We start from the raw sequence: 27,395 nt of genomic DNA, 5'->3' as shown, positions 1-27,395 counted from the left end.
GACAGGGGGTCCACTACAGCATTCACCAGGGCATCCCTGGCATCTGACAGGCTCGATGACACTGAGCGATCCACAGCTGCAAAGGAAGCAAAGCAAGAGGGTGCTCAGGCACTGGGCTCGGGTGAGCTCTCTCTTCTAAGCGTGTGTGCACGTACATGCTCATGCACAGAGTTCCTTCTCCATACTAAAACCCTGGGGAGGTGGAGTATAGATCAGTGACATAATCCTGTGTCCTTGCGTCAATTCCTAGTACTGCCCAGTGAGGTGTGAGGACCAGTGGTCTGTCAGGAATGCTATTTGCACCAAGTTAGCAATAATGGCTGCTTTCTCTAGTGTATGTGAGAAACAGCAAGGCTCACTGCTTGTTTATCTATATACTTTTTTAAAAGTATATTTTCAGAAATATACTTTTCTGAGTATGATTCTACAGCAGCTATGTGTTAGACACAGTCTGATCACCAGACAGGAAAGTTCTCTGTCCCTATCTTGGCAATCTGGTCTCCATAAATTTCCTTTTACTGAAGGTCATATATTTGGAGTCACAGGGACACACCTTGTGACACTTAGCATAATAGCTCTGAAAGTCACATTTGCATATTCCTGTTTATAGCTGAGCTGTATTCTAGTGTGGATGTGTGACAGTTTACATATTAGGTGACGAGATCCTGGATTTTACAAATCACAACCCCCCTAATAGACTTAAACTAGGAATTATTTTTAAGATGTAAGAACAGTCTAATTCATCCTGTAATAGATAAATGCATTGAAGGATCTCTAAAGTTAGACAAAAGTAGAAAAGCCACAGCTTGTTTTTAGGTATGTTTAGGTATGTTTTTAGATATGCATTTTCCACTGTTTCGTCTGCTACTCACCCATGTTGGCCAGAAGGCAGATGGCAGCTTGTACATCTACTCCTGCATAAACTTCAGCGAGTGAACTTACGACTGGTAAGCACAGTGTATGCACCCGAATTCTCCGTTCGCCTAAATAAAACGAAATACATCATTAAAGCATACTAGCCTAAGACGGAGCAAGCATCCCCATTTCACTCACATTGCTGTTTTGGCTAATCAGCAACAACATTCTAGAATAGAATAGGCTTTGTCATTAATATGCTTTGAGCATCTTCTCCTTATTGGTTTTGGTACTTGGGACTGAACCCAGATCCTCACAAATGCTGGGCAAACACTACAGCGCTGAGCAACAAGCCCAGTCTAGTTAGCATGTTTCAAATGATATACTCCCCAGAGACTGGAAAGACAGCTCAGAAGATAAGAACACTTGTTATTCTTTCAGAGGACCCAGGTTCAGCTCTCAGAGCCGATATGGCAACTCACAACTGTTGGTAAATCCAGACCTAGGAAATTAATGCTCTCCTCTTGCTAATGTAGGCACCAGGCATGCATTCAGTGCACAGAGATACACACAGACAGGAAATTCGCACACATAAAATAAATAAATCTAAAAAAAAAAATTCTCCAATCCTGTAAACCATGAGCATAGATCTTACAAATAGCTGAACAGTCGTTTCTGGTTGGCTTTGGTCTTTTTCAAGATTTTATTTGTAATAACTATATTATGTGTATATGTACACACAATAAACACACACTTAAGTGTGCACAGGACCACAGAGGCCAGGAGAGGGTGTTGGGTCTGTTGGAGCAGGAGACACAGACAGCTGTGATCTGCTCTATCAGAGGTTGGGAACTGGAAGCGGCAAGTGTTTAACTGCTGTGCCGTCTCTCCAGATTTTCTAGTTTAATTTTAATGTTGTTCTAAATTATACTCAACTAAGTATCAAAAAGCGTACACTGTCAAAGAAGAAGTGAAGGCCTTCCTTGCTGCAGTTCTTCATGTTACACAGCCCCCAATCCCAAGGATGGTGGTCTCTGTGCTTGCCAGAAACATGATGGTGAATACTGAATTTTCCACAATACACACAGCCAGTGAAATGGTTCAGCAGGTAGACACTTGCTGTGGAGCCTGATGAGCGTGTTTGAGCCCTGAGACTCACTTGTGACAAGAAGAACTGATGCCTATCAGTTGTCTTCTGACCTGTACACGCGTATTGTGGCACTCCTACCCAGGAGCGCATGACACACAGAGTAAATAAATACTCGTGACAAAAATCCTTATGAGTGTTATTTGGGGCTGGAGAGATGGCTCAGTGGTTAAAAGTGATTACAGCTCTTGCAGAGGACCTGGGTGACTCCCAGCACCCACACACTGGCTTACAAACACTAATAATTCTAGGGGAGATCTGACACCCTCTTTTGCCTGCCTCATGAGTCTCTGTTTGTATGTGGTATACTATACATAAACTCATAGGGTGCACACACATAAACAATAAATCTATTTTTAAGGTGTATTATTTAAGGATTCAAATGTGAGTTAAGAAGAGAAAGAAACAACACACAGTCACCTACTACAAATGCCATGACTGCCACCACACAGCATTCTTTTTCTCCTCTCTACTAAAAGAGAAGAAGAAGGAGGACCTATGGCCACAAGCCATTTCAGAGCTGATAACATTACCTTTGCTTGATGTGTATAACAGGGCTGTTTGAAAGCACACTAAGGAAGTATCTGTCAGACTTTCTTCAATTGACAACTGTACTGCAAATCCAGCATCAGGGTTGATGTTGGCAAGAGACAGTAAGTCAGTGGAGCGGACAAAGAAGTTCCCGTGGAAAGTGTGCATTGAAAGTCCTGAGGGGAGAGAGAACTGGCATGAGACAGCACGAGCAACACCATCACTGCAGCTCATGCTGCTGTCCTGGGTCAGATGGACTCTGGGAGATGCTCTAACTGAACAAACAAACTAACAAACAAGGTAGGTTCTCTAAAGGGAGCTTACACATTCAACCTATATTTATACCTAACCCACCATCATATTCTACATGCAAGTCTAGATCAGACGTAAATATAATACACAAAACTAAGAAACCGAGGGTTCCCTATCTTGGATGTAAATGAGAGACTAGAGTCTACCCCACACACACACATTTGGTAACCCAAGGACATCATCAGCTAAATGGTGGCTAAGCCCTTTCCTGTTCTCCCCATTGTCACTCTCGAATAATCTGTCATGTGCTTTCCTCCAATAAACCAAAATGCTGCTTTTATCCATTTATTCTAGTTATTAAAAGGAGGTGGTCAAAGATTACTCAGTAACTGTATGTCAAACAGGGTTCATCTGGATCGAACAGGAAGTCCCCTATGCTAAATCGTCATCACCATGGGTCTGGGCATGCTTGCTGATTGATGCAGAAATATAAAGAACACACTTTCCCAAGGCCATACCTTTAGTGCATCTTATTCTCATGACAGCTTCAAATCCAATCTTCCTAGTGAGGTACCGTTTCAGGTCTTTTTGTAACTTTTCTGCTTGCGAAGGATTGTGGGTAGAGTGGAAAGATGGATAGTAGAATATGCACCCTGCAGAGTACTTGGACATGCAAGCTTTAGAGAGAAACACATCAAGTATTAGCTAAACAAGTAAAGATAATTTACTTTTTTTTAACAGTAGTACAGATATCACATTATGAAAAAAAATCTGTTATGAATAAGCCCAACACGGACAGGAAGCAGATAAAACTGTACCCCGAAACATTCATAAAATATGGCAAACACTGAAGTTCACTGCTGAATGGCTAAGTGCTACAAAGCAGATACTGAGTACAGGCAGGGCTTTAGAGTTGACTGGTAATCATCACAGATATCACCTATCTGTTCTACATGCCTGTCTCCCTCAGTACCAACCAAGAATGCTTCCTGAAGATCACAGCTTTAATTAGATGTTAGAAATCTTTTTTTTTGTTTGTTTGTTTTGTGTTTTTCAAGACAAGGTTTCTCTGTGTAGCCCTGGCTGTCCTGGAAGTCACTCTGTAGACCAGGCTAGCCTCGAACTCTCGAACTCAGAAATCCGCCTGCCTCTGCCTCCCAAGTGCTGGGATTAAAGGCGTGTGCCACCACTGCCCGGTGAAATCTTTAAGTAGTAATATAATGACATTGTCTTACCCAGAGAAGCAAGGTCGGAATACTGTGAACTCAGAAGGAACAAATCCACTGCAGTTTGCTGTCCTGAGCAGTCTAAAGCAAGCTTCTTATAAAAATCAGTTGCAGGGCCAAGATGGTGCACCACCTAAGCCAACAGATCATAAAGTAAGAGCCTTTGGTTATGCACATAGTATATGTCTCTCTGATAACAAGGAAGATATATACTTTATTCTATTATATACCAAGAGAGTTTGGGCCCAGATTTCTAAGAGCAATAAAACCCAGCGTTTATAAAAATGGTTAGAGCAAGAAAGTATGTATGGATCAGACCCAGCACTTTGGAAACTGAGGCAGGACTGTTGGGTATTCAAATCTAGCCTGGAGTGACAAGGGAGGCTCTTCTCATTCACCTCTAGAGGAAAAATGAATTTCATGGCACACTGCTTAAGCTATTTTATATAAACTGAATGATTCATTCTCATAACATATCCCATAAGACTTTTGATATTTATCTTTCACAGATAAGAACCTTGAGCAAGACTGATGGCATCAGACTGATCAGAAAGCCTGATGGCATCAGATTGATCAGAAGCTCCACAGTGGGTGCTACTGAGTACTGCGATCGATCTCTCCTGTGACTTGGCGATCTCTCCTGTGACTCAGCGATCTCTCCTGTGACTCGGCGGCGTGGTGAGGAAGGCTGAGTGCACCCCTCCAGCCCTGACAGTTACCTGAGCACTTTCACATTCACTACCTTACACACACTTTGGAGATCTCAGAGATCACAATGAAAAAGGCCAAGGACAACAGTCTATGTGAGTGAAGACAAACCACATTTGTTTGGGTGTTAACTAAACACTGATACCCGATAGTGAGACTACTGCTGGCTTACATGTTTCCTTACCATCTACGTTTTATACAGTGATTGGTAACCCCTGCAATCTAAAGTTTACTCATAAGCACATTCAATTATAATAGCTTAAGCAAGTTTTTCACTGTATCACAGAAACGACACTGGGACAGAAAATTAAGCCACAGCGTCATCTTTAAATAGCCATCCAACTTCTTTTTTTAAATTTCAATTATTTGATTTAGATTTTTAATTTTTATTTATTGAAAATCATTTCATCTTTCATACAATACACCCTGACCACAATTTCCACTCCTGCTACTCCTCACAGTTCCATCCTACCTCTGCTTTCCCCTGGATCACCCCCCCACCAACCATCTCCCTTCAGAAGAAAACAGGCTTCCAAGAGATAACAACCAAACAAGACAAAGCAAGATACAAGACAAAGAAAATGCTCTCTCTCATCAAGGACAGACAAAGCAACCCAATAGAAGGAAAGAGTCCCAAGACTTTTATAGATTTATTTTGCACCCACAATGTTTCTAAGAGTACATAAGAAACATAAAAGACAATGACACATTTATGATCAAATTCATGAAAATGTAATCAAGACATACTACCCCGAAGTCTACTGAATATGATCTCAAGAAAGACAACTATGCATAAATAAAAGTAGCTGCACTCGTAGACTTATTCTTCAGTATACGCTACGGATAAAAATTAGACTGTAAATGCTGACATAAAAGAAGCTACATAATGTCGTCCTGTGCTCACAATGCCCTTTGTATGAATTCTAGGAAATACAATAACATAATATGTGAAATGAAAGGGTTTATATTCTGGAGAAAAGATTAGAATGTGGTCTTTGGTAGGCATATTTAAGTTCCATTAAAATCTCTGTGTCATATTCTTATAGATACTTCTATTTTTGAGATAAAATTATCACAGGTCACCAAACTGAACACATTAACTTTTAAGATTCTGTTGTTTGTAGAGTGTATTTTAAACAGTGTATGACTTTAAATAAGAATCTTAATAGTGGACAGATATTGAGTAATATGGTATCATCTCACAATTGACTAAAGTGTTCTATAATGGTTAAAATCAGTTTTACTTAGTAGATACCCTACTATCTAACAAAAAAGACCACAGTGATCCTCTTCACAGGTCATCTTCAGTGTGTAATTTTATAACATTCTATAATGAACACAAAAATCTCCAGTTACTTCATCTTTTGATCAATTTTTGAGGGAAACTTAAAACCTGGGTCAGCAATATAATTTCTGGCCTTGGATCATAATAAGAGTACATGAAAATGCTGCACATCCTTAGATCATGTGCTGCTAAGACTGTTGCTCTCCTCACACATTCAGTAATAGCCTCATCGGTATTTGTGACAAGATATTACTTTTTTCATCTGTAAATAAAGGATTAGGGTATGCTTCTAAACATTAAAACAATAATTTCTCTTGTTGGTGTGTAGGTGTGTGCACACACGTGGCATCAGGAGCTTCAGGTCTGCTGGACTACAGACGTGAACCACCACACCCAATGCTTGACCTGACACGGATTGGACTTACTCATCACATGTGCATGGGCAGTGCTGGTCTCCTCATACTAAATTTACAGCCTGCTAACTAAGCAATAAGAAGAATACACCTAACCCCAAATAAAGGCACTGTGGCTTCAATTCTTACTGGTTATTTATCACTGCTGATGAAGCAATGAAGAGGAAATGGATGACTTTAGTTTGTGGGGAAAGGAAACACCCATGGTTAAGATAGAAACACTCAACACACGATACCTTGGTACTCGACCTCTGATTCGGATCTTCTCTGGACTGCAGAAGTCCTGCCCCCAAGGAAGGTAACTGTGTCTGAAACACAGACACTCGGCCACCCGTGGGAGACATTAGTTTGAAGGCAGCCTGAAGTGCAGGTCCAAGGGCACTGTGCGTTTCTCTGGTATTGATGAACATATTTGGTAATGCGTTCAATAAGTCTTTTATAAGCTGAGGAAAGAGTGAAGGGTGAATTACTGAGAAGGCAAGACGGTTTTCTTCTCTAATACATTCTGCATCACTGGACTGTGAAGAAGTCTCACTAGATACCTTCCTACAGTGTCTAATGACACGGTACCAGTAAACAGAGGTTTACATGGAAACTGCTGATGAAGTAAGTGTCTTGATAACTTTGAAAAAAACAAATTAATCTCACCTCTTTACTTTCATACAGATTCACAAGCAGACTATCCGGTGTGGGCAGAAAAACATCTACAGGGACAGAAACACCCCATCAGCACACAGTCAGGAGAACATCAGAAAGTAGCAAGTTTTGGTTCTACAAAGACACTTGCCATGCACATTGGAATTCTGCGTTAGTAAATACATATACTCCATATATATGTATGTCATATATACACATCCAACACACACACACACACACACAAACACACGTAAAAAGTTAGAACCAAGAATTTCCAAGGTATACCAAATCATGCTCACAGCACATGACAAGATGGACCGTCACATAAGTCAACCCCAGTCTAAAGTCCAGAGCTACAGAGACCACCCTGCTGATACTTACCATCTATATCAGATACAATCAACATCTGAGGCTGGGATAACCCTTCTTGTAGATTGTAGAAATGAATGGTGCTGTCAAAAGTCATGAATCCTATTCTTGTTCGTGAATCTCCAGGAAGCCTTGTGACAAAAAAAGGCAACTTGAAATTCAAAGTGTTCAGTCACATTGTTCACACAATAATGAAATAGTACATTAAGTCGAAGGATAGCTACACATGACTTTGTACAGGAGACAGAGAGTTTGAACCATACACAAAAAATGACAATGTCAGCAGCCTGTTTTCAGGCAGGAGCATTCACATTAATTTAGGCTCAGAAAGCAAAACAGCCTTCAGGGAGGAGCAACCCAGAACCCAGGTGGTTTCCAGAAACTCAACATTTCCTGCTTTCTCCTAAGGCAGCGGTTCTCAACCTTCCTAAGGCAGCGACCCTTTAATATACAGTTCCTCATGTCACGGTGACCTCACCATAACATTATTTTTATTGCTGCTTCCTAACCATAGTTTTGCTATTGTTATGAATTGTAATGTAAATGTTCTGGTATGCAGGACATCTGATATGTGACCCCTATGAAAGGTCTGTTTGACCCCAAAAAGGGGTTGTAACCCACAGGCTGAGAACCACTGGCCTAAAGCATTGGTTGTTTTATTTGTTTTGAGACCTGGACTTTTGTCACTCAGGCTGGTCTTGAACTTGTGGCTATCCTGACTCAGGTGCTGGATTATGAGATTACCGGAGTGAGACACCACATTTTATTCTCATACTCTTAAATAAAGATGTGCTCTCGCCGGGCAGTGGTGGTGCACGCCTTTAATTCCAGCACTTGGGAGGCAGAGGCAGGTGGATTTCTGAGTTCGAGGCCAGCCTGGTCTACAGAGTGAGTTCCAGGACAGCCAGGGCTACACAGAGAAACCCTGTCTCGAAAACAAAAACAAAAACAAAAAGATGTATTCTTCTTTTCTGTCTTAGTATCACAGATCCTTGTATCTGCATAATCAGACACAGTCTCAAGGTCAGTCTCAAGGTCAGTCAAACACAGGAGTGAATGCGCTCTACGGGAAACACTTTTCAGGAAAAACACTAACAATGTTGTTAGACTTTAATGTGTGAATTTTAAACAAAACACAGTTATGAACATCAAAATGATTATTATCAATCACCAGGAAGTTTTCTGTTAGAACTCAGTTTTCAAAACCATACCATGGTCCCAAGAACAACGCCAAGTCCTGCCTGCCGAGTCTCCCTCAGCAACACTCCATACAGAAGCACATCCCCCAGTGCGTCCGTCCGGCTGGACTCACTGCTTATGTAGGTTACATTTTAGAATGCCTTAGAATGTTTGTTTAAAACAAATGATTCCAGGGGTTAGAGATGGCTCAGTGGTTAAGAGCACTTGCTGTTCCTGGGAAAAAGCCAAGTTTGATTCCCAAAACAGTGGCTTACAACACCCTAACTCTAGTTCAGGGTATCCAATGCCCTCTTCTGGTCTCCCTGGATCCCAGGCATGCATGCAGTACACATCATAAAAGAAAGCAAGTCTTCAAAAGATTCAAAAGTAGAATGTGTGTTAAAGCACAACACTTTACTCCTGTTACAGTGACTGATCTGCTTACTCAGATAGGCCCACGGCCAGTCAGAACAGGGAGGAAAACAGTATCCAGTGCCAGTACTGCTCAAGACTTGTCTCTAGAGATTAACGAGCACTCCTTTGAGACGTTCACAACGTCTGCTGGCATTAGTCAGTAACCAGAGTGGAGACTATTTGCCTACCCTAATTTCTGCTAAACTGTTTCTGTAGCACATTCCTCTCTCAGGAGTGTCTCCAGAGTGCTTTCAGGAAACGCTACTACAGTGCTGTACGCTGCTCCCAGGCTAGCTGTCTTTACTTTCCCAGTGTCTATTTTCTAGTGGCATCAAGCAAAAATAACTATTTTCCATTCTCAGTTTTATCCTTTTAATTTTATAGTCTAATCTGTAACTACTCACTTGTCCTCACTGGAATAACCAGGGCTGTCTCCTCATACTTCCCTGAGAGTGCTGGAGGAAGTGGACTGCTGGGGCAGGAGACACGGGAACCTGCTCCACCTACTCAGGTACCTCCAGGGCACTGACCCCAAGGGGAACACAGAGCTCAAGGTCAGACAGGCACAGGGTGTGGCTCAGTGACAGAATGCTGGCCTAATGAGAGGTCCTGGATACCAACCTCTAAAGACTGTACAAACAACTTCTAGTTGGTAAAAATTGTGATTCTTTTCAAAGCTAATGGAAGGATTTCTTCACAATTGCTGGCAGACAAACAGACAAGAGTTAAGAGACTATATACACGTCATGTTGTTTTCTGCTCCAATTTCCACAAGGCAGTATGTGGCTCATGTGAAAATATGCAGAGCACACTCTCTGGCTTCCTAACATTTTCAGCACACACTCAGCTTCAACCTTCCTTTCCTCAAACTTTACAATACAACTAGCTTGGGAAAAAAATGCCTTGCACAGTCACAAATTATAGCTAGATTCTATAAATAATTTTATTTTATTAGTTTTGTTAAACTGACAAAATTATATCCATTATTGTGCAAATGTCTTGAGATGCATCCATACTGTGGAATAACAAAATCTAGCTAATTAATATATATTGTCAACATGTGGCAAGAATACTTAACTCAGTATTTTCAGGAACATACTAGTCAGTCACCAAGTCAACAACAGTTCTGAAGGCCTGCATCTTTTCATGCCAACCACTCACCACCCAGCCAGCCGCTTGCACCCTCCTACATATAGATCAGCTGTGATCTATAGGCACATCAGCCCTGATGTGAGTGAAACCACGTGACATGCATCTCTCAGTGCCCGCTCTCATGTCAGTCAACCTACCATCCCTCAGACTTAGCTACCCTGCCGACAGTCTCATCCCAACTCCTGACACAGTCACTTTGGCTCAGTGCTCAGGACAGCCCATCAGAGGGATAGATAAGATTCAAGTTCTTTCAAAATATTAAAGCATTTATCATTTTATGAATCAGATACCCATCAGCTATTAAATGTAACAACTCATGAAACAGAATCCTTATTCTATAACATTAGGTAAACATAGCAGAATCTAACAAAATTTAGCAAAAAAAAAAAAAACCCCATAGATTTAAAAGACAACTTCAAACGTATGCACACACTTACATACCCACATAAGAATAAAAAAAAAAATTCTTACTTGTCTAAGTTTTCTAATAAGGACTGGCATAAAACTGCCAAATACCCAGCTTCCACTGCGTTATGAGACACATCTAAAACAAACAAGTAGACGGCAGGCTGAGGAGGCCGGAGCTGTGGGGAAGAAGATAGTTCGTTAGCAGCTGCACTGCCTTCGGTCCTGTCACTAGCATTACTGCATGTATTTACGGAGGAGCTGCACAGGACTACATGGTCGCTAATGAGAACGCACTGCCTTCTTTACTTCTTTTGCAAAGTTCATTTGAGATTAGAACGAAAGGCACTTGTAATGGCTAAGCATGTTAAGTGGTTTGTTTTGTTTTATTTTTTTTTTAAGGAATATTGACTAACATATCTTCTAAAGTAAAAACATGCCAGGTGATTGTTATGTAACGCTAACCTGTCTAAATATTTATTTGTTCCTAAAAAAATTTATATAGTTTTAAAGTTTCTTTCATTTTTAAAATTTATTTATTTTATGTACTTCTGTTACTAATATATAAGCTCAAATTACGTGTACAAGAAGGCTTATTGAAGCTGAGTCACAGAAAGTACTGGAGGGGCACAGCGAGCCTTTCTTTCTCTCCCTTTGTGAGGTCCCCAGTGCTGAGGAATTGAACCCAGGACCTCACAAATGGGAGGCAAGAGCTCCACTGAGCAGCACACAGTCCACAAGGGCTTTCTTAACATGCCACCCAAAGGCCATGGAATCATACAGCAAAGGTCACAGCCTACTGCACTGCACCTAGATTAAGATTCTAAGGACTCCAGAGCTGAGTACATGTGAGTTCTAAAGCTGGATGGCACAAGAAACTTAGTGTAGTTGAGGTAGAAACTGACATGAAAACTGCAGCTAAGTCATCTTAGGCTGAGTCAACACCACGAATCCACCAGGCCTCAGGCAGGCGTCCCCACTACCTCTCTTCACCTGCATCTCCTCAATGGCCAGCAACCAGAGTAAAAACGATGGGGGGGGGGATATTATTTTTAATAAAAATGAGAAAACAAAGGTGAGCATCATGTAACCTAAAACCTATTTTTAAGTAGTTTGTAAAACCTGGTTTTCTAAGTAGAACAGAGCAACAGAATTTGATGACTGAAGCTGAGGATGGAACAAGTCAGCCATCCACCCTGCTCTCGGTGCTGGAGGGGTCGTTACAGATGGTGACAATTTTAAGACTATTGTTTTAGGCAAAAATATGCACTAGTTTTTTTTCTGTTTGGGGTCCCTTAACTGTAAATGATCACAGTAGTTATTATCCCTGTCCAGAAAGGAGCCACATTCAAGTGGCAATTAACTACGGATGCTGTTTGTTCATAAGCCATGGCTAATGTTTCTAAACAATATAACGCATTCTTCTGGAAGACCAAATCAGATCTGGGAAAAGCTTTCTGTTTGTTACATACAAACTTTCATATTAATATCTTAAAAATTTGGATCAGAACTTACTTAAAACAACTGAATCATTGAATTGTGTCCCACAACCAACAGGGACACCGGATAGTTACCATGTAGTCTGAGGAAGCGATGAACTCCACAGTGGAATTCTGAACTTCTGGCCGTTTATGAGGCTCTCCGTAAGACCGTGTCAGGGGGTTGTACAAAAACTCTTCTGGCACTAGAGGAGCATTAAGAATTCAAGGCACATTTAGCAACACACTGGGAATTGAACACCTTCATCACAATATTTATGAAGATTACTAAAAAAGAAAACCTTTAACACTCCTTTTTCAAGTGTATTTTCTGAGAAAACCAGGACACAGGTTGCCTTTTTCCTTAGACTTGTATCCTAATAATGAACCTCACAGGACATGGGGGGCGGGAGGGGGAGAACGCAGAGAAGCACAACTGGGAAGCGGCTGTAACAGGAAGACACGTGTGCCTGCGTATGAGCTCTGTATGAGCTCACTGAACCAAACACCCAGAGGCTGGGTACACGACTCCACCTGAGAGACCAGCCAGTGTCTTTATGTGCCTTTCTACTCCACCTTGTTTTAGTCTGCCCTGTCACTCTCTCTGTGCTCAAGCATATCTTCAGAGACCAGACTGAAGGGTCCCTTGCCTGTGTTGTCTCCATTAAATGTCATGAAAGCTCTTTTTAGGCAATGAGGGAGATGTCAGAAAAGACAGTGAAAGACTTCCTTTTAGAACCTGAGACTCACCGTCATTCACTCTATAGCACAGGTTGCACTTCCATCTCCGCTGATCGATGAAGGACACGAATGGGTTGATGTACGTCCGACAGGACCGGCACCTCACAATGGTGTTTGAGGTTATCACTGGCAATTGCTGCAAGACAAAGTAGAGACGCTGCTGCAGCACAAACACCTCAGGACAATCAGGACACAAACATACCCATTCCACGTATAAGACCAGGCAAAGGGATCAGGCAGAGGAGGCTGCTGCACGGCTGACAGCTCTCCCACAGCAGATGAGAACAGAAAGAAGCCAATCCCACAGAAAATACACTCTACCCTTAGTTTGGAAAAAAATTTTGTAGTTAGTCAATTCAGCAAACATAAAACACATTAAAATGTCATATACTATTCTATGTCCCCGAACCCATCTGTCACCATTTTATATGCTTCATTTGGGATTAAAAAAAAAATTCAATACAAAATTTTTGTATTTCATGTTCAGCACTATTATTTTATCATAGTAACATCCACATATCACTTGTGAGGAACAAACAGAAAATAAAATTAACTGAAAATGAAAAAAATTAAAGTACTCATAATTTTAGATCCCATAGGATATCACTATTAATCTTCAGTGTACATATTTCTAAAAGACATCCTATGTGGGATCTGTACTTAAAGAACTGGGTAGCAGGCATAGTCACGTCTGTCTTTAACCCCAGCACTCAGGAGGCAGAATCGGGTGGGTTTATGTGAGTTTATGACCCATCTAGTATACATAGTGAGACCCTATCCCCAAAACACAAAAGAAAAGCAAAAACAACAAAAAAAGAAAAACTCTCAGCTATGCAGGGAAGAAATTAACTGTCTTGGTTTAATGATGAAGGCTGTAACTGTTTAAATTACATCGAATTTACTGACTGACTAAATTCCCAGGACTGGCTATGCATGATAATTATTTTCTATCCACTGATACTTTCCATCCAGCCTAACAGGCAAGCATCCCACAGAAAAAGAATGTGACAGGAAAATGCAGCTTAAGTACAAATGCCTCTGGCTAAATATTTTTCTGAACTTTAAAATTTTAATTTTAGTTTTCTTGGCTAACTAGGCTGTTTTGTTAGCTACTGCTAACGTTACCTGCAAGAAATGACAAAAAAAAAATGTGTAAGATTCTAGCAAAGTGGCTATTAACTCAAACACACTGTAGAGATGCAAACAACTGCCTTCATTCCGCAGACTCGACATTCGCAGACTCCCCACTGTCACAGGTTATTTAATTTCAACCAGATAACTCTCTGCTCTACCTGGACATAACTCTTGAAGTTTAAGCATCATCCGTGGTAGCTGGTTCAAAGTGAGGCCCAGACTTTAATACAGAATGCCTCTACTAACTGTAGAGGGAAGTAACTGTGCTTAGTGCCTCACAGAACCAGACTGATTCTATGTCAGTCAGGCAACACACAGCTCTGGTTCACATCTGTCCCACTTTGGAGACCCAGGGTGTGGCCACTCCACACCAGCACCCAAAACAAAGCAGCTACTCAGAAGACAAGTGTTGACTTGAATCTTACAGAAACAGTTAATTGTTAAAAGAAAGGTATTACATTTATTTATTTTTATCCTGAATGGGCCACGGTATGTGGGAATGTGTGTGGGTGTGCCTGACAAAGCCTGAATGTGGAGGTCAGGGGACAACTTTTGAGAATCGACTCTTTCCTTCTACCACATGGGTTCTGGGGAATCAATCAACAACCCAGAAATGGTTATTTCCAACTCTAATAAAATAAGACAAACATTCTTAGGAAACAAAATAATCTGGATACCTTACACATGTATCAGAACCTAAATACTTAAAATATACTTTACCGTCAGGTCTCTGAAGGGATGCAACAACAATCCTAAAGGAAGCTTAGCTTTATTCAGTAAAGCCTGTGTCTGTGGGATACTGGTCAAGGTACATCGAAAGGAACTGAAAAGACACAACCATGCAGTATGTTAGCTAACGTGAGAACTGCACCCTCGAAGACCTGAGTGACAACTACTGAGGCAGGCTACTACAGCTATTAGCAGGAAGGAAATTACTCAGCCAGGCATGTATAGGACAGCTATCGAAAGACCTAGACCAAGGACCCGACATTTCACTGTTGAAAGTACAACATATTCTAACTATAACAGTGAGTTCACTGTACGGCATAAGTAGGAGCTACAGAAACCGCCACTGAAGCCGCCCTGTTCCCCATGCCATCTCCACTTACCTCATCTTCCCCTCTGACCTTGTTCTCACCACAAGACTCATCCAGCTACTGCTTCTTCAGGAGCCCTGGCCTTAAGCCCCACAGTATGAGTGGTGGTTTCTACCTGAGCTCTGCGGCACATTCCTGCTGTGCCGAACACTAGGGACAGGGAGCAGGCCTGTGATTCCCTGAACACACTTTGCTGCCTCACTTAGCTTAGATCGTTTTCCCAGGGGCGCTTAGGGTAGTCTCCCACCAGTCTCCTTACATCCATCCATCCTTCCTACAGCATGTAATAAGTTCTGTGATTCCACAGAGCTCTAGAGAGTTGTTTTGTGAACTGCCTTTCTCATAACTCAGAAGGCAACTAAGAAGGCAAGGATGGACCTTATGTGTATGTGTGTGCCATTACTGCAGGCTCCAGTGCCTCTAATCCAAAAATACAAAATAAAGAAGGCTCCACCCAAAATGTGTGCAAAGACAGGATGCTTAGGTTTCAGACGATGGAGTATTTCAGGCTTCCCAAATAATGCTGGCCAAGGAAGTCCATGAAAATAATCCGAAAGCTGGAAGCTCTTGCTTGGCGGCTTGAAGCATTTTAGAGAAAGATTACTCAGCCTGAATTCCTTACCTGATGACATCACTGACACTTGAAGTGCCCTAAACCCAGAACCACAGGAGAATATCTGAGTCTGCCCTGATCTAAAGCCAGTACTAATCACTCTTTTTAATTTTAAAGGGAGCTGCTTTTTAAAAAGTAAACAAAACAACACACACAGACACACAGAGACACACACAGACACACAGAGACACACACATACACACACACACGCATCATACATCATTTATATATTCCTGTAGGATTTATATATTCAGATGCTAAGTAGCCCGGGAAGACCTTTAACTTGAAATCATCCTGACTCAGCATTCCAAGCATCCACTACTGCAGCCAGCCAAGATCTCGTACACACTCACCTGCTACACTCACGTCCTAGAAAATGTGTAACCACTCATTAACGCAAGGCCATAATCAACCCAACAGCTTAGAACTGGGACAGACAGCTGCTCTCAGCCTGCAATCCTTGGTGTGCTATGCTTTTATGGAAATCACCGTAGTATTGCCTTCAGAAGTCATGGGTCAGTGGTGGTAGGAGAAGGAAACCTGTGTTTAATTCTATGTAATATTCTGGCTGAGAAAGAGGACCTCCATCTCCTTCAATTACGGAAAAGGTGGAAAGTCACTGCCTTAGGAAAAGAAGAACACTGGCTCTAAGGATGACGGATTTATCGTGTGAGGAAGAAGACAATGCTCTCCTGACATTCGAGGTCTACGCTGTGCAGAGAAGAAACTGGAGGAGCAGAGCGTAACCTGTGAAGCATGGGTGTGGAGGGGAGGCACTGAGAGCAGGTAAAAGAGCAATCAACAGCCGGGGAGGCCCTGGGCCGAAAGTACAGAGCCCACTAACCAACTCAGAGGCACATCAAGGCATGGAGACACCAGCTACACTTCTCCAGGAGGCAAGGATGTTCTCAGTGAAGGAAGACCCTACGTGAATTCATGCTGCTCCAATAAACTGGGGGTTCTATACTGATTGAGAAAAGAAAATTCAGAGAAAAACTATTTATCTAAACTTATTCTTGGAATTACATTAGTGAGATTTACGTCATTTTCAAGAAAAGCCAAAGAAAGAATTTTCCAAAGGTTCTGGGGAGATGGTTCAGCAATAAGAGAGCTTCCTATGCAAGCATGAGGAGCTGAGTTCAAATCCTCAGTAGTCATGTAAAAGAGCAGGAGTGGGCACGTGTGCCTGCTGTGGGAAGTGGAGGCAGGGAGATTGCTGAGGTGTGCTGACTGCCAGCTTAGCTCTAGTGAATGGGTGTCTCCAAGGGATACAGCAGAGAGATAGAGCAGGATGCCTGATGTGTGTCTATGGTACCATCACCCCAACACATGTACAGAGTATCACATACATATACACCACCCCAACACAAATACAGTGTACCACATACATATATACCACCACCCCAACACATGTACAGTGTACCATATACGCACACACCACCCCAACATATGTACAGTGCACCATATACACACACCCCCAGCCCAACACACACAGAGAGGAAAGCTTATATGTACTTCTATACAAACTCAAACAGAAAAGCCCATATGAACCAAACTTCCAATCAAGGGACCAATACCATACTGCTGATTATTTCTGGGACTCAGGTGCTGTTTTCATTCAAGCTCTCTTACTGTAAAGATGCTGTAAAATAAAGAGTACCTACTCTGGGCTACAGTTTAACTTGTTGAGTTCTGCACTCAAGTTGGGTACAGGAGCCCAAATAGGTGTTGCAGGTAAGATATTCTTCTCCTGGGTGAGGTTTACAGGTCTTAGGCTTTCTGGCTGTGGAGAACTCTGCAGGCTTAGTCCTCCTAGACCTGAGGACAGCTGGTTCACCCCTGGGTAATGCTGAGAGAGAAATTCAAGGCAAAAGGAAAATTTTCACAACACGTATGAAAAAAGTTTCGGAATACTAGATTTTAATGCAAAGGAAACTCAAGATATTGAGAAAATGTATATCTGGTTTTAGAGTCATATCTTAACAAAACAGTCAATTTAAAGCATATTAAACATTTCAAAGCAAAAACAATTTCATTCATAATGTCATACTGTTTAACATCAAAAAATAGAGTTTCCATCACATAGAGACAGTAAATGTTGAAGCATTTCAAGTGCCCCCAGTTTCCAGGAGAAGCTGATGCCTCAGAGCAGAGGCTCTCAATCTTCCTAAGGCGGTGACCCTATGACACAGTTCCTCATGTTGTGGGGACCCCAACCATAAAATTATTTCTGTTGCTACTTCATAACTGTAATTTTGCTTCTGTTATGGACCATAATGTAAATACCTGATATGTGACCCTATGAAAGAAAGGGTTGTTCAATCCTCAAAGGGGTTGCAACCCACAGGCTGAGCACCACTGCCAGAGGACGCACGTGTGTCTAGAGTTCTCCTCTGCTGCTTTCTGCTCCTGTGTTACGCTTGTAGTATTACTATGAATTCACAGCTGTTTATTCACTCAAAGTAATTTAATGAATCACTGTCATATTTTAAAACTACTCAAGCTTTGAGTTAAGTCAAAACTGACCAAAACAGTACCTATATTTATATTTCCTTTAGGGCTATTTGCATGACTAGGTGTGGGGTTTTTTTTGTTTTGTTTTATGAACTTTCCCTCAAAATACAAAATACTGTATTTACACAACAACAAAAATATTCAGATGATATAAAAAGCAATCCTTAAAGTTCAAGAAACCAAGCCAAGTTCTAGTACCATGAAAAAAATTGTTTTAACTAATTTTACTGACACTTGGGGTACATATCTAAGGACAAATATTATGACAAGACAAATCTTTCACTTTAATATGTGATTTGGCTTAATTTGATTTGATTTAATATGTGAAATGGCTTTTCTGCATTTTCTAATCACTTTTGTAAACTTAAACTTAAATTTCATTTTGTGTATGAATGTTTTGTTTGCATGTATGTCTATACACCACTTGTATGCTTGGTGACCTCAGAGACCAGAAGAGGGCATTAGATTCCCTGGAACTGGAGTTGTGTGCCACAGTGTAAGTGCTGGGAGTTGAACCCAGGTCCTCTGTAAGAACAGGCAGTGCTCAAACTACTAAACTATCTCTCCGGCACCAACAAAACAAATCTTACATTTAATAATTTTACACTCATAATAAAAACTGATATAATTTTGAAATAATTTAAATATATCAGGAGTATATTAAGTATAGTCTATATTCTATTCTGTAACCTACAAATGATAGTTTCACTCAACTATGGGCCAAAAATTGTATTATTTTGATATGAAAATGTTACAAAAAATATTCAGGGATATCTCATTTTACTTTTCACCTGTAGTCAACATTTTAAATTAGTTTTTCATTTAGTTCTTTTATTTAGTGTTTGTGTCACTCTAACCACAAACTTTTTGACAAAGGACAAAAAAATAAGGAGTACACTTTGTGTCTGTATATAGTTATCTTCCACATTCCTTAGTACAGAGACCAAGGTTCACTACAGGAATGCACTAATTCTAACTAATACATATAGTATGATAACTTGAGGAAAAACACTATCTTACCACCCACTCAGGTAATGGTCATCTGGAATAGAAGATATAAAGATACCACCAAATGGTTAAACCCACTAGTTAAAACTTAGTGATTAAAAACTGCATGGTATTGGTACAGAGACAGACAGGAAGATCAATGGAGAATTGAAGACCCAAAAATGAACCCACACACCTATGGTCACTTGATCTTTGACAAAGGAGCTAAAACCGTCTGGTGGAAAAAGGACAGCATTTTCAACAAACGATGTTGGTTCAACTGGAGGACAGTGTGAAGAAGAACACAAATCAATCCATTCTTATCTCCTTGTACAAAGCTCAAGTTCAAGTGGATAAAGGACCTTCACATAAAACCAGACACACTGAAACTAATAGAAGAGAAGATGGGGAAGACCCTCGAATACCTGGGCACAGGGGAAAAGTTCCTGAACAGAACACCAATGGCTTATGCTCTAAGATCAAGAACTGACAAATGGGACCTCACAAAATTGCAAAGTTTCTGTAAGGCAAAGGACACTGTCAATAGGACAAAATGGCAACCAACAGATTGGGAAAAGACCTTTACCAGTCCTACATCCAGTAGAGGGCTAATATCCAATAGATACAAAGAACTCAAGAAATTAGACTCAGACAACCAAATAATCCTATTAAAAATGGAGTACAGAGCTAAACAAAGAATTCTCAACTGAGAAAATTTGAATGGCTGAGAAACACCTAAAGAAATGTTCAGCATCCTTAGTTATCAGGAAAATGCAAATCAAAACAACCCTGAGATTCCACCTCATACCAGTGAGAATGGCTAAGATAAAAAAACTCAGGTAATAGCAGATGCTGGCAAGGATGTGGAGAAAGAGGAACACTCCTCCATTGTTGATGGGATTGCAAGATGGTACAACCACTCTGCAAATCAGTCTGGCGGTTCCTCAGAAAATTGGACATAGCATTACCTGAGGACTCAGCTATACCAGTCCTGGGCATATACCCAGAAGATGCTCCAACATATAAAAAGGACACATGTTCCATTATGTTCATAGCAGCCTTATTTATAAAAGCCAGAAGCTGGAAAGAACCCAGATGTCCTTCAGTAGAGGAATGATACAAAAAATGTGGTACAGTTACACAATGGAATATTACTCAGCTATTAAAAACAATGAATTTGAGAAATTCTTAGGTAAATGGATGAAACTAGAAAATATCATCCTGAGTGAGGTAACCCAATCACAAAAGAACACACATGGAATTCACTCACTGATAATTGGATATTTAGCCCAAAAGTTCATAATACCCAAGATACAACTCACAGACCACATGAAGCTCATGAAGAAGGAAGACCAAAGTGTGGGTGCTTCAGTCCTTCTTAGAAGGAGTAACAAAATACTCATGGGAGCATATATGGAGACAAAGCATGGAACAGAAACTGAAGGAGGAGGAGTCTGGAGACTGTCCCACCTGGGTATCCATCCCATGTGCAGTCAAAGGTAGACGATGATGTAGATGCCAGCAAGTGTATGCTGACGGGAGTCTGATATAGCTGTCTCCTTAGAGGTCTGTCAGAGCCTGACATATACAGAGGTGGATGCTCACAGCTAACCATTGAACTGATCATGGAGGCGTGAGAGAGACGACTGAAGTAGCTGAAAGAGTTTGCGGCCCCATGAGGAGAGCAACAATACCAACCAACCAGAGCCCCCAGGGTCTAAACTACCAGCCTGGGAGCACATAGGGAGGAACCCATGGCTCCAGCTGTATATGTAGGGGAGGATGGCCCTGTTGGGCATAGGTGGGAGAGGAGATCCTTGGTCCCATGAAGGCTGGATGCCCAGTGTGGGGGAATTCGAGGGTGGGGAGGTGGGAGTGGGGGGTAGGAGTTGGGGGACATCCTCATAGAAGCAGGAGGAGGGAGGATGGGACAGAGGGTTCCTGGGGGGGGAGGGGGAATGGGGAAAGGGGATAAAATTTGAAATGTAAATAAAATATCAAAAAAAAAAACAACTTAATGAGGACAGTTCAAATGAACAGGAGGTCACCGGGCTAAGCATTAGACAATTCTCACAGGTTAGCAAGTGAGGCAGAGAGTAGGTGACATCAAGTGTCCTAGGTTACGTCAAGAGTTCCTAATCAGGCCTATGTAAAGAAATAACAGCTGTACTAAGAATCATGAATATATATTGATATATAAATACAAGATCAAAGACAACATGAATATATGATTACCATAATCATGAGCCTATGATTCCTATATGAATATGATCAAGCTCCTGGATCAGAGGAAACGGAGCAGAGGTAGCAGTAAATGACAGGACAGCAAAACGAAGCAGTGAGCAGTGCAGACCACTCTTCGGGGCTGCTGCCTCAGCCTCCATCAGATCCAAGGCATACATTCAAACTGTAAAGTTTGTTTCAAATTAAAATGATAATTATAACACAAAAGCAAACATAGTAGCCATTAAGTTATTTGGCTAATAGTTTAAACAATCAAATATAAAAGGGCATTTCTAAGATAACTGGGGAAATTTGTATATGCACTGAACTGTAACAGCATTTAGAAATGATTCTTCCTTTTGTTGGCTATCCAAGAAAGGTCTTTATCCAAAATTCTCTGCAATAAAGGGTGGTGGAAGAACAAAGACCATGGGGCACCTTCCTGAGGGTTGAAAAGCGGGGCCTTTCTCACCACGTAAACGAAAGCCACTGCCAGTCATTACAAAGAAAGTCTTTAGATTTCATATCTGAACCACTGGATCACACAGCATGCAACATTTAAAAGGATTTCAGTTGTATCACAGAAGGCTCCTTAAAGCTACAGTATATATTCTCAGGCCAGCAGGATGGCTCAGCAGGTAAAGGCGCTTGCCATGCAAGCCTAGTGATCTGAGTTCAATGACTAGGATCCATGGAGAGGTGGAAGGAGAGAATCTGCTCCATAAAGTTGTCCTCTGACCTCTACTTGTGCACATTCACACTAACACTGTCTCTATATACTTATATATATATAATATGTATATACATATGTAAACATGGTATCTATCTATGTATCTATCTATGTATCTATCTATGTATCTATGTATCTATCTATGTATCTATCTATGCATCTATGTATCTATCTATCTATGTATGTATCTATGTATCTATGTATGTATCTATGTATCTATCTATGCATCTATGTATGTATCTATGCATCTATCTATGTATCTATGTATGTATCTATGTATCTATCTATGTATCTATCTATGTATCTATCTATGTATCTATCTATGTATCTATCTATCTATGTATCTATCTATGTATCTATCTATGTATCTATCTATGTATCTATCTATGTATCTATGTATCTATCTATCTATCTATCTATCTATCTATCTATCTATCTATCTATCTAATACACTTAAAATGCTTTGGCCATTTCACTCATTTCCCTGCTTTATTTTCCATTTAATAAATAAAAATGAGAACTATTTAGCATACTCCCACTCTAGCCTCATTCACTTGAACCACAGGTCTTCAGTTGGTGGCACTATCAGTGAGTGCAGTTGATAGAACTTTGAAGGCCATGAAGACTTCCTAGAGGACCTCAGTCATGGGGAGCTGCCTTGACATCACCTCTCCTCACTTGCAGTTTGTTCTTTTGGTTCCCGTGTCGTGAGATGTGATCAGACAGCTTTCTGCTGTCCGCCTCATGTCAGGCACAGCTCCCTCACTACTCTGACTCCCCTCCAGAATCGTAAGCCGAAGGAAACTCTTCCGTAAGTCGATTTTGGTCATAGCATCTTAATCACAACAACAGAAAAATACCTACCACAGCCACTGAACACACAAACTAGAGAACACTTCTGTTCATGAAGATTCTCACAGGGTCATTTTTGTATTAGACTCCAAATAAAGAACAGAGGCTAAAATAAATACTAAATTACATTCTCTTATTTTCTGAGGTAACTGTCAGCTTAGCAAGATGAAAAATTTTAAAGCTATCATTAGGGGCTGTAGAAGTGGCTCAACAATTGAGAGCACTGGCTCTTCCAGAGGACCCAACTTCACTTCCCAGGATTCACACTGGGAAGCTCACTACTGCCTACAGCTCCAGCTCAGGAAACCCAGAGCCCTCTGCTGGGCTCTGTAGTTATCTGTACATACATGGCAAACATACAGACGCATGTATGTATGTTTAAACGTAAGTTTTAAATTACCATTTAAATTTCCTGATTATAAACACTGGACAAAAAAAATGCAAAAACCTAAAGAAAACTCAAGCTACTCACTTTTCATCCAGATTCCAACTCATTAGATTCGATTATCAGAGACTGCTCCAATGGATACAACTTTTATCAGCTTATCACACAGGACTGAATACACACCTGGGAATATCCAGAATACGCTGGGCCGCTGGGATGTGCTGCAGGGGTGGGCGGTGGTGCTGCATTCTGATAGGCAGGCTGCAGAGTTGGGTAGCCATAGCCAAAGGGCTTTGCTACCTTTGGCGGCTGAGCAGCAGCGGGAGTGGGGGCTGTAGACAGAGCCTGGGCGAGGGAGGAGTTAGGTTCCGCGGCACGATCTGGAACAGGGCTGCTTGCTGAAGAAGAATGCATATCTACAAAAAAAAATTAGGTGTTCACAACCCAAAATTCGGTTGGTAAACAGTAACCTTCGGCGTTCTTTTCTTTTCAGAATGTTTTACTGTGACAAATGAAGAACACATATCAACTTGAAAGAGAAGATCACTAAGTCCATGTACACACTGACTTAAATAACTATCAATATTCTGTCAATCTTATTTTATGCATTGCTTTGCCTATGCATAATTTCAATAACAAATGCCTCAGATGTTACTCCTAACAATGACAGACACAGCTAACACAGTAGTGTATATTTTTGGTTTTCAATTCTCCCAGGAGGAATGGGACTAAGAAGCAGAAAATAAACAGCAGAATTAAAATTAAAAATTAGTTCATTTGACCCTTAATGTAAAATGTCCATGAAAGAAATGGCATATTCCTATAATACCCTAGAAATATGTATTATCTGCATAAGTAAACTGTGGGTAGAATATAAAATATTGTCCTAAACTTCTAGAACAACATCTGGGATCAATAAGTGACTAAGAAAATTTAGTGACTGGATGTTCTTCATTTTTATTTAAACTTAAAAGCAAAAATTCCAGTAAAACTGGAAAACTTGGCAAAATATGTGTGTGTGACCAGTGTAAGATTTTGGTATTGACTTGGTCTTACTTTAAATCAATCTTTAAGTTATAATCTCTTGATCTTTTTATATCAAAAATGGTATTTCTTACCAGTTAAGAGTCTGCATAAACATGGACTAAAAAGTACATGACTTAATAAAAATTTATCATTTAAAAGTTCTCTTGAAGAATCCAACTTTTTATTGACTGTGTTTGAATTTAGGAGACACCTGTAGATAGGTCTGCCCCCCCCCCCCCCCCCCCCATTAATTCCTTGGACAAAAAATGCTCGACCACAAAAGACTAAGTTTTTTACACTTTGTGTTTCAAAAGTAAGAGAGAGCTATACACTAAGCTGAGAGGATTACATTTTTCTACTGATTCATGGTATTGACAGTGAATAGTGTGTTAGGTACAGAACGGTACAGCTTCAGCTAAATTTCATCCTAGTGAAAGTGATATTATCAAAGTGATGAGGGACCAGAAGGACAAAGCCATCTGGGCTGTCGCTCTAAACACTGATAAGTCATGAAGGGACAGAGTGTGCCACTGTGTGGGTGACAGGAGACAGCAGCACTGGAAGACTGCAGCCTAAGTTCTACTACAATGAAATGGCGTACAACAGCTTGTTTTCAGTTAACACCATCCACTGCCCCTCTGTTCTCATGTAATGAGGTTCTTTCCAGATATAATTAAGAATGACGGCTTCAGAGCACTCACTGTCTCTCACAGAGGAAACAGGGTCAATTCCAGAGGCTCACGACCCTCTGCACCTCCAGTTCTAGGAAACACAACCCTCTATTCTGACTAGGAATGCAGGGTACAAAATATACACAGGTAAAACTTTCTTATACATTTAGAAAAAAATTAGAAAACTAGCAATGTCTCTAAGACGTGCCCCCTGGGTCTACCTGGCTTTTTACCAAGTGGAGGCGTCAGGAACCACAAGGGAAGGAGCCCAACACACACTCAGGGTTAGCTGGGAGGGACTCAAGGACCCGTGCGAATCAACAGCACAATTTAAGGAGCTGTTTCATTCACTGCCAAATGGTTTTTTTTTTTTTTTAGAAAGAGAAAAGAAAAAAACAAAACAACAAATGTCTTCAGGTAGCCAGAAACAACATGAATGGTTGTCATATTACTAGATTATAGCTGAGAAACGCCAGGAAAAATATCTTTGCTGTTGTTAAAAATGCAGCCTACTGTATGTCTTCAGTTGCCTTTGCCCTGATGCAGCCAGTAACCTAAATGAACAGTGAGCAAGCTCTCAACAGCTTACCCGGGTAGCTGCCTCCTTCCAGGGCATCGTAACTGTTGGGCAAGGGTGAGGCGCTACTGGTGGTAGAAGAGCTGTCAACACCTAAAAGGAAACCAAACACAGGCTAAGTTCAGAGTGGTGGTGCACCTCACGGTGACAGCTGTCACCGTGAATAAAGTCGATGCTGCTCAACTAAAAACACTCCCAACTCTGGTGCCAAATTAAAATGGCTAATGATTTTGAGAGCACTCTCACACACACAATGACTGATGTTTTAAAAGACAGACAGAAGACACAGAGAAAAACACACACACATGCGTGCACACACGCACGCGCACACACACACACACACACATACACAGACTATACGAATGGCTCAGCAGGTAAAAGCACTTGCCATCAATCTGACCACTTGACTACCTGAGTTTGATCCTAAGAACAAGAAAACTAACTCTGGGAACTTACAATGACCTCAACATACTGGCACATGCCCACCTTGACAAAAACACAAGTCTAATTTAAAAAAATTTTTTTTAATGAATAAGAAATAACAAATAACAGTGGGGAGACTACATAGCTGATGAGTGGAATAAAATTCAGCTACACATCAACTTCAAGAATAAACATCAAACTATAAAAATAAGCAAATAAAAACTTAGGGCTAGCAGCTATTTTAATGGAATCACACCTGAAATGGAGCTGACTCACACATTCCTAAAAGACTCTGGAGCTGAAGAGATGGCTTAACAACTAAGCGATCTCAGAGAGGACCTGGGCTGGATTCCCAGCACCCACATGATGACTACTAATTAGCTGTGACTCCAGTTCAGGGATCCGATGTCTCTTCTGACCTCTATGAGCACACAGACATGTGGTACACATATACACATGAAAGTAAAACACTCATACACATAAAAAAAAAACCACCAAAAAATGAAAACAAGAAGACTTTATGGCTTGAGTTTCTTCCAGCATAACATGAAAGTATTTTGGTGTTTCCATTTATCCATGTGCAGAGATTAAACAACACTCGCCATACTGACTAAGAAAATATAAATGGAAGCCATGCTCATAGACATAAACATCAGACAATAGGAACTTACGGTTTGTGACCACTCAAACCGGTTAGATTAAGAAAAGCTGAGAGGTGCTAGGACACATGGGAGAATAGAACATAAGAGACAGTTCCTTCATTCATTCACTCAACATATACTTCATTGGGAAGCTCAGGTAAATACACTGCAGTTTACACAGATAAACACAGTAGAAAATGCACGTGGCTCCAATCTTGAGACCAAAGTGACAATATTCTCTGGTAGAGCATTTTCCCTGGCTCTTAACTGACAAACAACCAGGATTTTAGTTTTTCCTTTTTTTAAAAAGTGTGTTTGTTTTCCCTTTCCATCAAGTACTGATCACATGGTGAGCACACCTCGTCATGCCTCCCTCCACGGGCTCCCTTTGTTCAGTCTTACTTTTGCCTTCATGTCGTTTATATGTGTGTGAATTTATAACACTCTATGAATCATGGAGGGGAGGAAACACACACATGTCTTTCTAGGACTGGTTTAATTCACATGATTTGATTATCTCCAGTTACATTCATTTTCTCTGCGAACAACTCTTTATGACTGGAAAAAAAAACCCTCCATGTACATAAAAATCATTTTTAATTTACCTAATTCCTATGTTGTTGCACACCTTAACTTGATTTTTTAAAGCTGTATGTAAAAAGAATGGGCATGTATAGTTATCTTTCTCTGAACAGCTTTTAGATAACCTTAAGAATTAACTGGATCAACTA

At 40.8% G+C, this 27,395-nt stretch overlaps 1 protein-coding gene across 1 annotated transcript; it reads right to left on the bottom strand.

Annotated features, from left to right (window-relative positions):
* Positions 1–4: 4 nt before the first annotated feature.
* On the bottom strand, positions 5–27,078 carry LOC114616518 (protein transport protein Sec24B; the record flags this gene model as incomplete). Its single annotated transcript, XM_028761962.1, has 16 exons — positions 27,067–27,078; positions 25,613–25,715; positions 23,510–23,742; positions 17,300–17,484; positions 14,646–14,748; positions 12,801–12,927; positions 12,147–12,256; positions 10,639–10,751; positions 7,435–7,553; positions 7,066–7,121; positions 6,654–6,860; positions 4,021–4,144; positions 3,304–3,462; positions 2,536–2,709; positions 873–983; positions 5–76 (listed from the first exon to the last, which is right to left on the bottom strand). Coding segments are annotated over exons 1-16 (2,008 nt in total), but the record flags the coding sequence as incomplete, so codon positions are not given.
* Between the last annotated feature and the right edge of the window lie 317 nt (positions 27,079–27,395).

Source organism: Grammomys surdaster, unplaced genomic scaffold, assembly GCF_004785775.1.
Source record: "Grammomys surdaster isolate TR1022 unplaced genomic scaffold, NIH_TR_1.0 332356, whole genome shotgun sequence".
In the NCBI taxonomy this organism is placed as follows: Eukaryota; Metazoa; Chordata; class Mammalia; order Rodentia; family Muridae; genus Grammomys; species Grammomys surdaster.
The sequence above is the reverse complement of the archived record's forward strand: the minus strand, read 5'-3'. Positions and strand labels throughout refer to the sequence as shown.